Source organism: Hyperolius riggenbachi, chromosome 11, assembly GCF_040937935.1.
Source record: "Hyperolius riggenbachi isolate aHypRig1 chromosome 11, aHypRig1.pri, whole genome shotgun sequence".
Taxonomy (NCBI): Eukaryota; Metazoa; Chordata; class Amphibia; order Anura; family Hyperoliidae; genus Hyperolius; species Hyperolius riggenbachi.
The window spans coordinates 164,619,017-164,634,264 of record NC_090656.1 but is presented as its reverse complement, the minus strand read 5'-3'; the positions used below and the strand labels follow the sequence as shown (position 1 = coordinate 164,634,264).

Here is a 15,248-nt window from a genome sequence, read left to right as displayed (position 1 = left end):
AAGCAAAGTTCTCCATAGAAATGCCCACAGTGAGAACTGTTCTCTATAATGTCATTTTTTCATATAAAACATGAAATGATGAAAACAAGCCTTTGTATTGCTATTTGCTAGTAATTACTGGAAATATATGTGGCATTTAGAATTTTAGTTAACTTCGATAGTTGTCCTTTAAGGTGAAGGAAATTCATAGATTACAATTATAAAACTGCACAATATTCATAATGTAAAGTGATGATATATTTTTAACCATGTTGAATTGCCCTTAACTCGACATAAAATAATCTAAATTGGGACCTGTATATTATAGAAGTCCCTAACTAATTAATGAGAACCCAAATATACAAAGATTCAAAAATATTTAATTTGTTAATTTATTTACTGAGACAAATGATCCAAGAGTACATATTTGTGTCTGTAAAACGTATGTAGACCTTAGCCTTGCTTTGAGAAATGTAAACTTGTTCTTAAATGCAGCGGCAACTTCAACTTAGGAATGTTGGTGGCCTTCTTGCATGAACCACATACTTAAGCTTGTTTCATTGACTGTCAGCTCTTGAGCCTATATGGTTATAATTTTTTAATTAGCCTGTCCATTGTGCCACATGTGAATGGCACCACTAATAGTCAGGTTGGAGGATTTTGAAGGTGCTATTTTGTTTTATTCATTTAACATTTCTCATCTATCTGTATGTATATGTATTGTTCATGTTTCTCTGCTTGTCCATGCCTTAAATTCCTTTTGCTCACTACTTCCAACCACCATTTGTCTTATAAAAAATATTGTAGTTTAACCATTTCAGCCCGCAGGTATTTTTCACCTTATGAACGAGAGGAATTTTCACATTTCAGCGCTCCTCGCTTTCATTCCCCAATAACTTTATCACTACTTATAACAATGAAATGATCTATATCTTGTTTTTTTCATCACCAATTAGGCTTTCTTTGGGTACATTTTGTTAAGAATTATTTTATTCCAAATGCATTTTACCAGGAATAACAAAAAAAATGGAAAAAAGTCATTATTTCTCTGTTTTTGGTCATTATAATTTTAAAATAATACATGCTACTGTAAATAAAATACACACATTTTATTTGCTCATTTATCCCAGTTATTGCAACGTTAAAATGTTATCCCTAGTACAATGTATGGGGACAAATATTCCATTTGGAAATAAAGGTGCATTTTTTTTTCAGTTTTACATCCATAACTAATTTCAACCCCATAATTTAATAATAATATACTCTCTTCACATACATATTATGGGCAGCACGGTGGCATAGTGGTTAGCTCTCTCGCCTTGCAGCGCTGGGTCCCTGGTTCGAATCCCAGCCAGGGCACTATCTGCAAAGAGTTTGTATGTTCTCTCCGTGTCTGCGTGGGTTTCCTCCGGGCACTCCGGTTTCCTCCCACATTCCAAAAAATACAGATAAGTTAATTGGCTACCTAAAAAAAAAAATTGGCCCTAGACTACAGTACTTACACTACATAATATAGACATATGGCAATGGTAGGGATTAGATTGGGAGCTCCTTTGAGGGACAGTTAGTGACAAGATATATATATACACTGTACAGCGCTGCGTAATATGTCGGCGCTATATAAATACTAAATAATAATAATAATAAAAAAAAAAATGTTTATTCCCTAATGCCTATAGGTGTAATTTTACTATTTGGCCTCAAGATGTCCCCATTAAGTACTTCCTATTTCATGTACAATAGGTACACACATTGTTGCTTCATTGTAACTAGGGAAGTGATGCAGGCTTCAATGGAATCCTGAGATCACGCTGGCCTGCGAGGAGATTAATGAATGGGAACGTTGTTCCCATTCATAAATGTAACGATCGGTGGCGGAAAGCAGTGGAAATCAGCGGCAGGAGGAAGCACGGCGGCTCTATTTAAGAATAAACACTGTTTTTGAACAAAAACAGTGTTTATTTTCAGCGGACAAGAATGGATTGGCTCAGGGGACTTTTGTCCCCATGCAGTCAATCTCCCCTGTTGCAGGTAGCATCGCAATCGCCGGCATTTGCCTGCACGATTGCGTGCACAGCACCCCAAACTGCAGGGATGTGACTATCACCTACCTGCGGCTTTAGCAGCTGCTCCAGCGGACATGAGGCTCATGTTTCAGTGGCGGAAACGGTTGAAGAAATATTGTAATATTTTGGTATGAGCAGCAATAGGAGAAACAAATGGCACAAAAGCCACCCCAAGCAAAGTGACAGTGTCTCTTTGACACTGTAGAGAATGTGTTGAATGACATGAAAGGCCTTACATAGTTTTGATTTTTAAAATTATAATAATAACTTCCAGGCAGTAAATGTTTTATTACACAAATCAATGATAAGTCAATGGGTCATCCACTATAATAGTTCTCCAATGTGCTGTGGTTGTAAGGAATGGGAGAATGGTAAGAAATATCAAGCATGTTTAGCCTTTTACAAGATGTAGGGCTTGATTGTACAGAGCTTATTGAGGAGGCAGTTTTTTTCTGATTTTAGTGTCAGAAAAAAAAATGCCTCCTCAATAAACTCAGTACAAGCTGTGTAATCATAGATAAAAAGAAAATCTATGTTTGACATAGAATTATGTGGAGGAGGTTGATAAAAAAACAGTAAGTTTTTTATATAATTAACCACTTCACCACTGAGGGGTTTTACCCCCTGACCACCAGAGCAATTTTCACCTTTCAGCGCTCCGTCCATTCATTTGTCTATAACTTTATTATTACTTATCGCAATGAAATGAACTATATCTTGTTTTTTCCGCCACCAATTAGGCTTTCTTTAGGTGGGACATTATGCCAAGAATTATTTTATTCTAAATGTGTTTTAATGGGGAAAATAGGAAAAAATGTGGGAAAAAATTATTATTTTCAGTTTTCGGCCATTATAGTTTTTAAATAATGCATGCTACTGTAATTAAAACCCATGAAATTTATTTGCCCGTTATTCCCGATTATAAAACCATTTAAATTATGTCCCTATCACAATGTTTGGCCCCAATATTTTATTTGGAAATAAAGGTGCATTTTTTTCAGTTTTGCGTCCATCCCTAATTACAAGCCCGTAGTTTATAAAGTAACAGTGTTATACCCTCTTGACATAAATATTTAAAAAGTTCAGTCCCTAAGGTAACTATTTATGGTTTTTTTTTTATTGTATATATATATATTTTTTTTAAATTACCAAAAAAAAAAATTGGGGAGTGTGGGAGGTAATGAGTTAATTTATTATGTAAAACAATTTATTTGTATGTGTAAAATGCATTAGGGTGTAGTTTACTATTTGGACACAAGATGGCCACAGTGAGTATGTTTACATGCGACCTGTAAGCGACCGGAAGGACGCTTACAGGAAGCAGTAGGAGGCTGGGAGACTCACAATGATCGCGCTGTTTCTGAAAGAAGCAGCAGATCATTGTGGGGGCTTAGATCAACGAACGGGAATGGATTTTCCCGTTCATTGATCTCCGGGCAAGCGGGCGGCGGCGTGCATGAGCGGCGGGTGCGCGCGCACGAGCGGCGGTAGCGCGGACAGCGGCGGGAGCGCGGAAGGTACGGATTTCTCCATCCCTGGTTTTTTAGGAGGGAAAAAAGGGACGGAGAAATTCGTACCGCCGGGGGTAAAGTGGTTAAAAGTAATTTTAGTCATATTTCCCTTTTTATATGTGTATTTGGAGAGTTTTGATTCTGTCATTTCGACACACTAGACATGGATAGGGGGAATCCAAACAGTGTTCTTATTGTTGTACTGGTGTTATCTCTCAATTTCATATACTGAATTCTACTTTAACATGAACACAGACAGAAATACTTATCATGGGTGCATCCCATGTACATTCAAACATATATAGATAGAAAGATGCACAAAAACAAACACACACTCAAAATAAATTATGAGTTGCTCTTTATAAGCAAGCCCAAAGATAAGGACATTATACTGTATACATTTGAGTTTATGTGAGGGCTATCACATGCCAAGTTGGTTTACATCTTTTAAAGGTCTATAAGACACAATGAGAACACCTTTCAATAACAGGTTCTGGAATAAGTCATGTGATTTGGACTGCAATGCTTTTAGATTAAATGGATTTGACACAAATATATATATTTAGACTTGGAGTTGTCCATATTTGGAGCTGCCTTTACAAACTGATTTTGTAACATACAATTTAGACATTACAAATAATGAGGCACAGTTAATAGGTTAATCTGACAACACTATCCTTTGAAGATTATTGGGGATCTTAAAGCAGGTGCAATGATCACCATAGGAGTTATAGTGGCTGCTATTGGTTCCATTTCAAAGGGGGGGAAGGGAAGATGTGGGGACAGCATCCAAATAGTGTTCCCCTTATTGTTGTACTGGTGTTATCTCTCAATTTCACATACCAAATTCTACTTTTGTGTGAACACAGATGGCTTAGGTTTTTTCTAATAAAATGATGTGTATTGTTACACTCAACAGCTCCCCCCCATTCCCCAGTGCCAAACACCCAACTAACATCCATGCCCCCCCACCTCCACTAACACAGTAAGGTGATGCAGCAGCAAGCAGGTGGAGAGGGACTATGACCTCTGTGGTTGGGCCCAACAATTAGTGTTTAGTTCTGGCTAGGGAGGAGCTTTACATTCAGTGAGTGGAGAGCAGAGGAGTCATTGATATAGTGGGACCAGCGTCCATTGAGGAGAGTGCTGATCCAGGCTGTGTGCACTGCTGATTCCAGCCCCTGACTGTCTGCAAGCTGGTGGAAAGTTTAAGGAAGGGGGAAAGTGCCACCTCCTACCAGCCTAAACACTAATCACTTATGCCCAAGCAAAGTACATATCATACCGTACGTGTGTGTGTGTGTGGGGGGGGGGGGGGGGACTTATCACTAGGCTAGACTAGATATAGGGCCATAGACGGATCACTAGACTACCAGGGAAAGCTACAGTGGCACAAAGGGACCACAGAGAAAACTATAAGATTACAGGGCACCACTAGACTACCAAGGAATGCTATAGGTGCATGTGGGGGACCACCACTATACCGCCAGGAAAAGCTATAGGGGCATGTGGGAGACCACTAGACCACCAAGAAAAGCTATAGGGACACTGGGGGACCACTAGACCACCAGGGAAAGCTATAGGGACACTGGGGGACCACTAGACCACCAGGGAAAGCTGTAGGGGCATGTGGGTGACCACTAGGGAAAGCTACAGGGGAAAGATTAGGGAAATCCATAGGGACACAGGGAAGGCTAAACCATCAGAGAAAGCTGCTGGGTCATGGGGGACTCCTTGATTATGGGTAGTTAGGGGGCACCAGCAAAAACTTTGCTATGGGGCCCAGTGAGTTGTAGCTACACCCCTGGCAGGACCCCATCTATAAACAACCAGATTATCTGTTATTTGGGAAATAATCTACAGTGAATATCATTTTAGATGCACGTGTAAACTGACTGTTTTTTTTTACATATTTACTTAATTTTCTAGGTTGACAAAAAAGCCATGCATCCATCAAGTTCATCCATCCATCAAGTACAGGAAAATAAATCCACAAGGGCAGATACTATCCCACTGACTGGATTAAGGAATCCCATCCTACACCATGTAATAATAGCTGCGGGTGCCTTTCAATGCGAGGAAAGCATCCAAGTGCTTTTAAATACAAATAATACAATTTTTCATAACCAGATAATTCCAGTTAAGCTAACCTGTCCTGGTAAATGAGACCTTGCATCCATCTGATTAAATGAGTTGCTTGTTTTACTATCTATTCTAAATCTCCTGAATTGTGGAGCGCAAAACTGATTCCCTGACTCCAGATGTAGGCTCACTAGTGATTTATGTAGAAAAAATATACTAATACTAGCACCTCAAATGTTTCATTTAATGCATTATGGAGTCCTGAAAGGGGTTTTAGTTTCGTAACTTGCTGTCGCCTCCGTGTGTCCAGCTTCCTGGATAGACAATAAACTCAGTGATAAGGAAATCTCTAATCTGTGTGTTCTCTTGTAAATATGTTCCTATACACATTTTCAATTGACAGCATTGTATTATTATTTAGTACTTATATAGCGCTGATATCTTCAGCAGCGCTGTACAGAGTATATTGTCTTGTCATTTAAAGAGGAACTCCTGTGAAAATAATGTAATAAAAAAAGTTCTTCATTTTTACAATAATTATGTATAAATGATTTAGTCAGTGTTTGCCCATTGTAAAATCTTTCTTCTCCCTGATTTACATTCTGACATTTATCATATGGTGACATTTTTACTGCTGGCAGATGATATAAGTAGAAGGAAATGCTGCTTGCTTTTTTGGCAGTTGGAAACAGCTGTTATTTCCCACAGTGCAACAAGGATCCCACAGCGTGATGTCAAACCTCAGTACTGTGAGGAGCTGACATCACACTGTGGGAGGGGTTTCACCACAAAATCAGCCATACAGAGCCCCCTGATGATCCGTTTGAGAAAAAGAATAGATTTCTCATGGAAAAGGGGGTATCAGCTACTGATTGGGATGAAGTTCAATTCTTGGTCACGGTTTCTTTTTAACTGTCCCTCAGAAGGTCTCACAAACGAATCCCTACCATAGTCATATGTCTATGTAACTATTGTGAAGTGCATGCATCATAGTCTACCGCCAAATTAGGAGGAAGCCAATTAACGTATCTGTATTGTTTTGGCGATGTGGGAAGAAACCCATACAGACAAGGGGAGGACATACAAACTCCATGCAGATAGGGCCTTGGCTGGGATATGAACCAGACACCCAGTGCTGCAAGGTGAGTGTGTTAATCACTAAGCTATGATGCTGCCCATTGTATAATGCAACACTGTTAGCTAAAGGATAAATGCACTTACAATACACCTAAGCTTGTATAACTAGCCTGTGTGTCTATATACAGCAGGGGTCTCAAACTCAATTTACCTGGGGGGCCGCAGGAGGCCAAGTCAGGATGAGGTTGGGCCGCATAAGGAATTTCACAATCGCGGCGCATCGCCGCCTCTGCTCGCCCCTCTCACTCTTCCTTCACAGAGAGGGGCGGGGAGAGGCGGCGATCTGTGCGGCGATTGACGTCAGGAGGGGCAGAGCTGAAGCTGAAAGCTCTTCCCCTTCCAGGAAATGCCGGCGGATTGCCCCCCGGGCAATTTGTGGGCTCTGCAGTGCTCGTTTAGTGGCGGGGATGCGGCGGAGCTTGGGAGCACTGAAGCGAACTATAAGGAAGCCTTTGCCTGTGAGGGCCACAAAATATTGTATCGAGGGCCGCAAATGACCCGCGGGCCGCGAGTTTGAGACCCCTGATATACAGTATGAAAAAATTAAAAAGTTTAATAGCTTTAAAGGGACCACATATTCATTTCTGTAACTGGGCTTTTTGGATGGCACCCTTCTCATTGCCACCAGGGGCACATAGCACAAAAAAGGATAAGATGAGTGTGAGCAGGTTGTCCCTATTATTGCAATGACGCTGAAGCTTATTTGTACTCAATGTGCTGTCTAGTGACTACAAGATGAAGATTTATCATTCCCTATAGAAGATACCATTTAGATTAGATAATAATAACTCCAGTTCAGTGAGGAAATGTTATTTTAATACATAACTCAATTTAACTAATTTGTAATAACAAATGTAAGAAGGTTTTGGGTTTTTTTTTTGTCAAAACCCCTGTGCTAGGAAAACATCAATTCTTATCTATTTTAATCATGTGCTCCTGTACCAGATTGCTAATAGAAGTCCAAATCCCAGAGTTCCTGAAAAAAATCTAATAATTGAAACTGATGATCATGTGACAGAGCAGTGTTACTAAATTAACAATTAAAGTACATACATATTTTTTTATATATACATTGATTGCAGAAACAATGGTAGATATAATGGTATATACAGTATAATTAATGACATCCAGATTCCAAATGCTTCCAAAAGTTTTATTAAATCATTTTGTATTATAATAAATATATATTCATATACTTCTTTGTTAGGGAACATTACAGGAGAGCTTGCCAAAAGAACTCATTCTTGCTGTAGAGTAGTTAATCATCTCACATTAAACCTTGTTGTACACTTTACCTATTTTTCTTCTTCACCTGTTATCCCTTTGGCTGGACTACAGTGCTGTTACTATACTCAGATCACTGATTTGGCTGTTCTGCTGTCATCCGCCTACTTGTAGTGGTTTGATCTTAGGGGCAGAAGGCAGGAAAAGAAAACCAAACAAAGCATGCTTCCAGCCATGGAGATTTATTGGTCTCGGGCCTGTAGCTGTATCGGTAACATCTTGCTGTTATTTTTAAGGATATTGCCACTTGGCAGCAGAGAGGGATCAGATGTCAATGTGGCTCACAAAGGAACTATATCATAGAGAAATGAATAGCTGACAGCTGGGGAATGGAATTATGGGAAATCCAGCTGTAGCATTATTGTACTGACACACAGTGGAGTATTTCAAATTTGTTCTGCTAAAAGCCCCTGACAATTAATAATCATCCAAAATTTGTTAATATCAATAAAAATATACAGGTTAACCAAATTATCATCAGATGATCTACTAAGACAAGGAATCAGAACTAAATAAAATTAATATGCCTGTGAAGGGGAAATTTATTACAAGGGATTAAATGTCTTTTGAAGAATAAAATCTTTTTCCTATACTTTCCTGGTAGGTTTTTTTTCCCTTGAAAAAGCAACATATTAATGTTATTAATATTAGTGGAATGGTGGTGATAGTAAAGGTTTTAATTGGGGTCAGGTGGGCAGTATACTTCCTTCCATCAACTTCCATCTGAAAAAGAACAATTTCTCCTGATAAATATGTTATCGATATTGCATCCTAGCTTTTAATAGCTTTTTTTTATTACATTTTTTTTCAAATCTAAAGTGTAATTATAACAAATTAAAAATAAACTAAAACAAAATATAATTATAAAGTAAAATCATTAGAAACCTCCCAGTGCATGGTGAGCTTCAGGCCAGTTTCAGATTGCCAACCTGCGGTATAGTAGTGTTGCGCAATGCTAAAAAATAGCCTTCGGAGATTCGGCTAAGCTCGGTAAATTCCCTTCCGGCTGCAAACCAATCAGGAAATTAGGCTCTCTAGCTCTCACTTGCTGTGGCTGAAATTTAAATTGCATGGAAGTGTATTAAGAAAATACGCTTCCAAGCATGCACACCACAACGCGAACGTGAAATTTTTTTTAAAAAAGCTGCTTCACCATAGACTTACATGACTTCCGTTTGTCCAACAATGCACTGTTGCTTGCAAATTAAATTGGGCACTTCTGGTGGATTGCATCGCACCTTGCCAGGTATGAAATGCCCCATAGACTTTCATTGGTGTAGCATTACCGTGCGGCAAAATATGGTAACGCACTGCGCATCTTCTTATATTTTTATATCTGATTTTACAACACATTTGATCAGATTTTTTATTTCATATGCAACTGATCATTTATCATGTAAGGCCACCTGTACTTAGCTGGCTGTGTTCTTTAGTTTCTTACTGCCAGGAGAGTGGGAGCTACTTCCCTCAGCACAGTGCTGCTGATCCCCTTACCTAGCCCACCTGCTCTCTCTGCTGAAAGAAATCATTTTTTGTGGCCAGCATTTTAACTACACAATGAGTAGGGAGGAGCCAGGCATGCTCAGCAGTTTCATCAATGGCATACTCACTTACCCCCTGCTCACTGTGTAAACAGCATTTATCCCTTCCCACACCCTCTCCAGTACGTTTCTAAAACCTATATGTACTTCTAATCACCCTGTGCAGAGTGTAATCTGAAAACATTTTACATTGCTCCTTTACTATACCCTTTAACTAAGCTTTTTGAAGAGGGGGCGTAGATGCTTTCCTTGCGTTGAAAGACATCCATGGCTACAATTACTAGGTAATGCCTAATGATGTTGATCCAGGGATTTTATCTGATTGCCATCTGGAGTCGGGAAGGAATTTTTCCCTTTTGGGGCTAATTGGCAGCCATGACTTCTAAGGGTTTTTTCGCCTTCCTCTGGTTCAACAGGGATATGTGAGGGAGCAGGCTGGAGTTGTACTTTGTACTGCTTGAACTTGATGGACGTATGTATTTTTTCAACCAAAATAACTATGTAACTATGAGTAGAGTTAATTGATTGATTTTTTTTTTACACTCTGCACAAAAAAGTTAAATTTTCAGCAAAGGAAAGAGGAGGGAAGGGTCAGTTGGTCAGCTCTGTGCTCATAGGGAAAGGCTATCTGGTGCTGCCTGCCAGCATATTTTTGACTACCGCATATTCCTGCGTATAAGGCGACTGGGCGTATAAGACGACCCCCCAACTTTTCCAGTTAAAATACAGAGGTTGGGGTATAGTCGCCGTATTAGACTACCACAGTAGTGAGAGTGCCCGGTGCCGGGTGTCAGGCTGTGATGTAATTACCTAATCGTGCAGTCTTCCAGTGACTAGACAAGTAGATCACACTCTCTGTTTAAAAACAAGACTTGCTGTAATAGTTTCTTGCGAGCAGCCGCTCGCGCGGGTAGCAGTGCGGCTTCCGGGGTCACCTGACTGGCGACGTGTGCACTCCACAATATAGCCCGGCAATCTCTTACTGTGTGAGTCATGAGTGAAGTGCACACATCACTAGTCAGGTGACCCCGGAAGCCGCTCTGCTACCTGCGCAAGAAACTATTACAGCAAGCCTTGTTTTTAAACAGAGAATACGATCTACTTTTCTATTCACCGGAAGACTGTATGATTAGGTAACTCCCCCTACTGACTCTACCTCCAGACTGACACTCGGTGTATAAGACGACCCCTGATTTTTGGAGAAAATGTTTAAGGTTTAAAAAGTCATTTTATACGCCGGTATATACAGTACTTAAAGAAAACCTGAACTGAAAATTAAAAGTCAGAATAAACACACACATGTCATACTAACCTCCCATGTAGTCTACTCCTCAATCTCCTTCTCCTTTCTTGCGTCCTGTTTGTCCACTGTAATCAAGGGAATTCTCCATCCTCCATTTTGAAAATGGACATTACCTTATAACCGCTTTCTGCTCAGCACACAGTTAAACTGTAACATTGCCCACTTGAGCCATAGGGATACATGGCACATCAGTTGTCCTCTCAGCCATAACTGACAGCAACTGATATATAACTGACAGCAACTGATATATTTCAGTTCTGACAAAATATTGTCAGAACTGGAAGGGATCGTTGTCAGAAGAAAATGGTCAGCTTCTAAGAGGAACTGATGGTGAGGTAACTATGTAATGTTCATTTGAAGTTACCTCATGTGTTTATTTTAAATAATTGTTCTCAGTTCAGGTTCCCTTTAATGCAGCTGGGGAGGAGGTTAAACAGCCACCAAAGACCAGGACTGTCCAGTAAAACTGCTCTGTCATTTCAGGAGGAAATAGAACTGCAGGACCCAGACAAAATACAGATGTGCAAAGCACAAACTTTGCGCATTGCTAATTAATGCACATTTATTATCACATACAGGTAGTTCCTGACTTGAATGCCTGACTCAACAAGCCACTGATATGAATTGCATGAAAATAGGAACAAGTAAAAAAAGTTTTTAAGAAAATTGTTAAAAACCATTACCCGCCTGCCCGCTGTTTTAAAATGTCCTGTTGGTCTCTCTTAATAGACCATGGGGCATTTTTAAAATGTCCTCCCCACCGCTGCTACCATGCATGCAAGCTCGCCCTCCCCCCATCTCCGCATGTACCCATTGGAATCCTGGGAGCCGCAATTGGTGAAAGGGAAGAGGTCTTCCCTGAAGGTGCCAGCAAGGCAAAGATCATGGCTTCAACAAGAACCCTGTCTCTGTGCTTGTTCTAAGCACAGAGACAGTGAGTGTGAGGACATCTGGTGATAAAAGAAAAAAATACTTACAAAAGTAAAAAAAAATACACATTTTACACTACATCTTCCATCTTGTAAATTAAATAAAAATAAATTAATACCTCCTTCTCCTTTCCCTGCCACCCATCCCCCCCCCCCGTAGTTACCAAAATAAAACATTGTTTAAAAAAAATGGCAGCATTTTAAAAAAAATACATAAGTAATTACATTAGGGACTCCGTCTTTTTACTATGTATGGCATGAGGGTATATTACTGTTATATTTGCATATATGGGCTTGTAATTAGTGATGGACACAAAACTGAAAAATGCACCTTTACAGTATTTCCAAATAAAATATTGTTGCCATACATTGTACTGGGGCATAATTTAAATGTTGTAATAACTGGGACAAATGGGCAAAAAAATGTGTGGGTTTTATGCACAGTAGCACGTTTTATTTTAAAACGATTATAGCCAAAAACTGAAAAATAATACATTTTTTTCCTGTTAAAATGCAATTAGAATAAAATATTTCGTAGCAAAAAGACCCCCCCCCCCCCCTCCCAAAGGAAGCCTAATTAATGGTGAAAAAATACCAAGATATAGATCATTTTGTTGTGACAAGTAGTAATAAAGTTATTGGCGAACAAAAAAGGGGGGAGGGGGGGGGCGCTGACAGTTGAAAATTGTTCTGGTCCTTTAGGATGAAAACACCTTTGGGATGAAGTGGTTAAATAATTCAAAGAAGAATTTTTTTTTTTAAACTTTGTAAAATGACATTTTGCTGTGGCACACTATACTATATAGCAGGTTCTAAGTCCTGCATACTTATTTTATATATTTTGAAGCAAACCTGTATTCCAGTGAAGTTTGCATGTATTACGCAAAGTCAATCCGATTTCAAAATCGTAATTGCGTATAATCGTAACTGCAAAATTGTACGTGAAATTTTGTGTAAGCTAAATTAGCACATTGTGATCACCACTAGGACATAAGCAGACACAAAGGAAGGGGGGGGGGGGGGGGGAAGAATTAGGCACAGCTGTACATCTAAAATATCAGCTTTACAGTTTTTTGTTTTTTTTAACCCGTGTCTGTGAATTTCTGACTGATTGCTAAAGTCTGATGTTTGTGCATGAAAATATAATATTTTAATTATTACAGTAATGACAATTGCTCATTTTACATTCATTTCATATTGTGTTATAATTGTTTCCAGAACCTCAACCCCCAAGGAGACTACACACATAATAATAGGCTGTATTCCTATAATTCTTTACATGCTTTTGAAATGGGGATCACAGAAGTTACAGTACTAGACCTCAGTACACTTTGGGCTTGCATGTCCCCTGCTACTCACAGACTGTGGCTATGGTTTAATCTTACATTTTACCATCTTGTCAGTCCAAAACAAACACACGGAATAAGGGAGCTGTATAACAAGAGCAGCTTATATTTCACAGTAGCCTAAATTCAAAATAATTTGGGTAACCTTGCAATGCTAAACATTTGTTGCTTATGCCATTTTCATTGCAGCATACAAATGAAAAGATAAGTCAAGAACGCACATATCATCTCTTGTAAAAACTTAAATTCATGCTGACTTATTGACCTGCACAGGCCAAAAAATTGCCACCAAAGATACACACAACATACAAAGTGCATTGGTACAAGGCGAGGAAAGGAACAGCGCTACTTAAAAACAGATTGCATCCTTATGACTACCTGCTTGAGAGTGCAAGCCCCACTAGTGGGCTAAAATACACACCCAGCATTCAAATAAAATGCACCTGTCTACCATTGGAGGATGTTGGTTTTCATAATAGCTTGCATGCAACTTATTAAGTACTCGTCCCTCCCACTGCAAAGAAGTCATCCCCCATGGGAGGGGCCCTAACACTAACTAATCCTAAATTATGCATATGCATAGCCTGGGTGCGCTACCAAGTAAAAATTCAAAATTGCGCAAAGTTGGATCAGCGCATCACCAGTCTGCCTCCGAAGGGCCACCAATCAGAGGTGCGCTGAGGCGGCCTGGTGATGCGCTGATCCACCTTCATAAGGATGCAATCTGTTTTTAAGTAGCGCTGTTCCTTTCCTCGCCATGTACAAATGTAAGTAACTTTGGTCAGCTGCTTCCATTTAATAGCATTGCTTATTGATGTTTATGCAGAGCTTCTGTTCGGTTTTAAGGTGTGTTTGTAGTTTCTTGGGGGGGGCTAGTGCACCTCTGATTGGTGGCCCTTCGGAGGCAACCTGGTGATGCGCTGATCCACCTTTGCGCAATTTTGAATTTTTACTTGGTAGCACACCCAGGCTATGCATATGCAAAATTTAGGATTAGTTAGTGTTAGGGCCCCTCCCATGGGGGATGACTTCTTCACAGTGGGAGGGACAAGTACTTAATAAGTTGCATGCAAGCTATTACGGAAACCAACATCCTCCAATGGTAAACAGGTGCATTTTATTTGAATGCTGGGTGTGTATTGTATCCCACAAGTGGGGCTTGCACTCTTAAGCAGGTAGTCATAAGGATGCAATCTGTTTTTAAAGAGAACCTGTACTGAGTAAAATTATTTAAAATAAACACATGGGGTAACTTCAAATGAACATTACATAGTTACCTTGCCATCAGTTCCTCTCAGAAGCTCACCATTTTCTTCTGACAATAATCCCTTCCAGTTCTGACAAGATTTAATCAGAACTGAAATATATCAGTTGTTGGGAGTTATATATCAGTTGCTGTCAGTTACAGCTGAGAGGAGAACTGTTGTGCCCATGTTTCCCTATGGCTCAAGTGGGCGATGTTACAGTTTAACTGTGTGCTGACCAGGAAGCTGTTATGGGTAATGGCCATTTTCAAAATGGAGGACGGAAAATTCCCTTGATCACAGTGGACAAATGGGATGCAGGAGAGGAGAAAGAGATTGAGGAGTAGACTACATGGAAGGTAAGTATGACTTGTGTATGTTTACTTTTACTTTTTATTTTCAGTTCAGGTTTTCTTTAAGTAGCGCTGTTCCTTTCCTCGCCATGTACAAATGTAAGTGTACAACTTTGGTCAGCTGCTTCCATTTAATAGCATTGCTTATTGATTTTTATGCAGAGCTTCTGTTTGGTTTTAAGGTGTGTTTGTAGTTTCTTGGGGGGGCTAGTGCACCTCTGATTGGTGGCCCTTCGGAGGCAGACTGGTAATGCGCTGATCCACCTTTGCGCAATTTTGAATTTTTACTTGGTAGCTCACACAGGCTATGCATATGCAAAATTTAGGATTAGTTAGTGTTAGGGCCCCTCCCATGGGGGATGACTTCTTTGCAGTGGGAGGGGCAAGTACTTAATAAGTTGCATGCATGCTATTACGAAAACCAACATCCTCCAATGGTAAACAGGTGCATTTTATTTGAATGCTGGGTGTGT

General features: G+C 39.7%; 1 protein-coding gene across 1 annotated transcript in view; it reads left to right on the top strand.

Moving 5' to 3' along the window:
• FTO (FTO alpha-ketoglutarate dependent dioxygenase) overlaps positions 1 to 5,667 on the top strand; it is a 613,541-nt gene extending 607,874 nt beyond the window's left edge. Inside the window, exon 9 of the mRNA XM_068260512.1 lies at positions 5,486 to 5,667. Within this exon, the coding sequence (XP_068116613.1) occupies positions 5,486 to 5,573 (88 nt within the window). The 3' untranslated portion in view covers positions 5,574 to 5,667. The remainder of the gene's footprint in view (positions 1 to 5,485) is intronic.
• Positions 5,668 to 15,248: the final 9,581 nt, after the last annotated feature.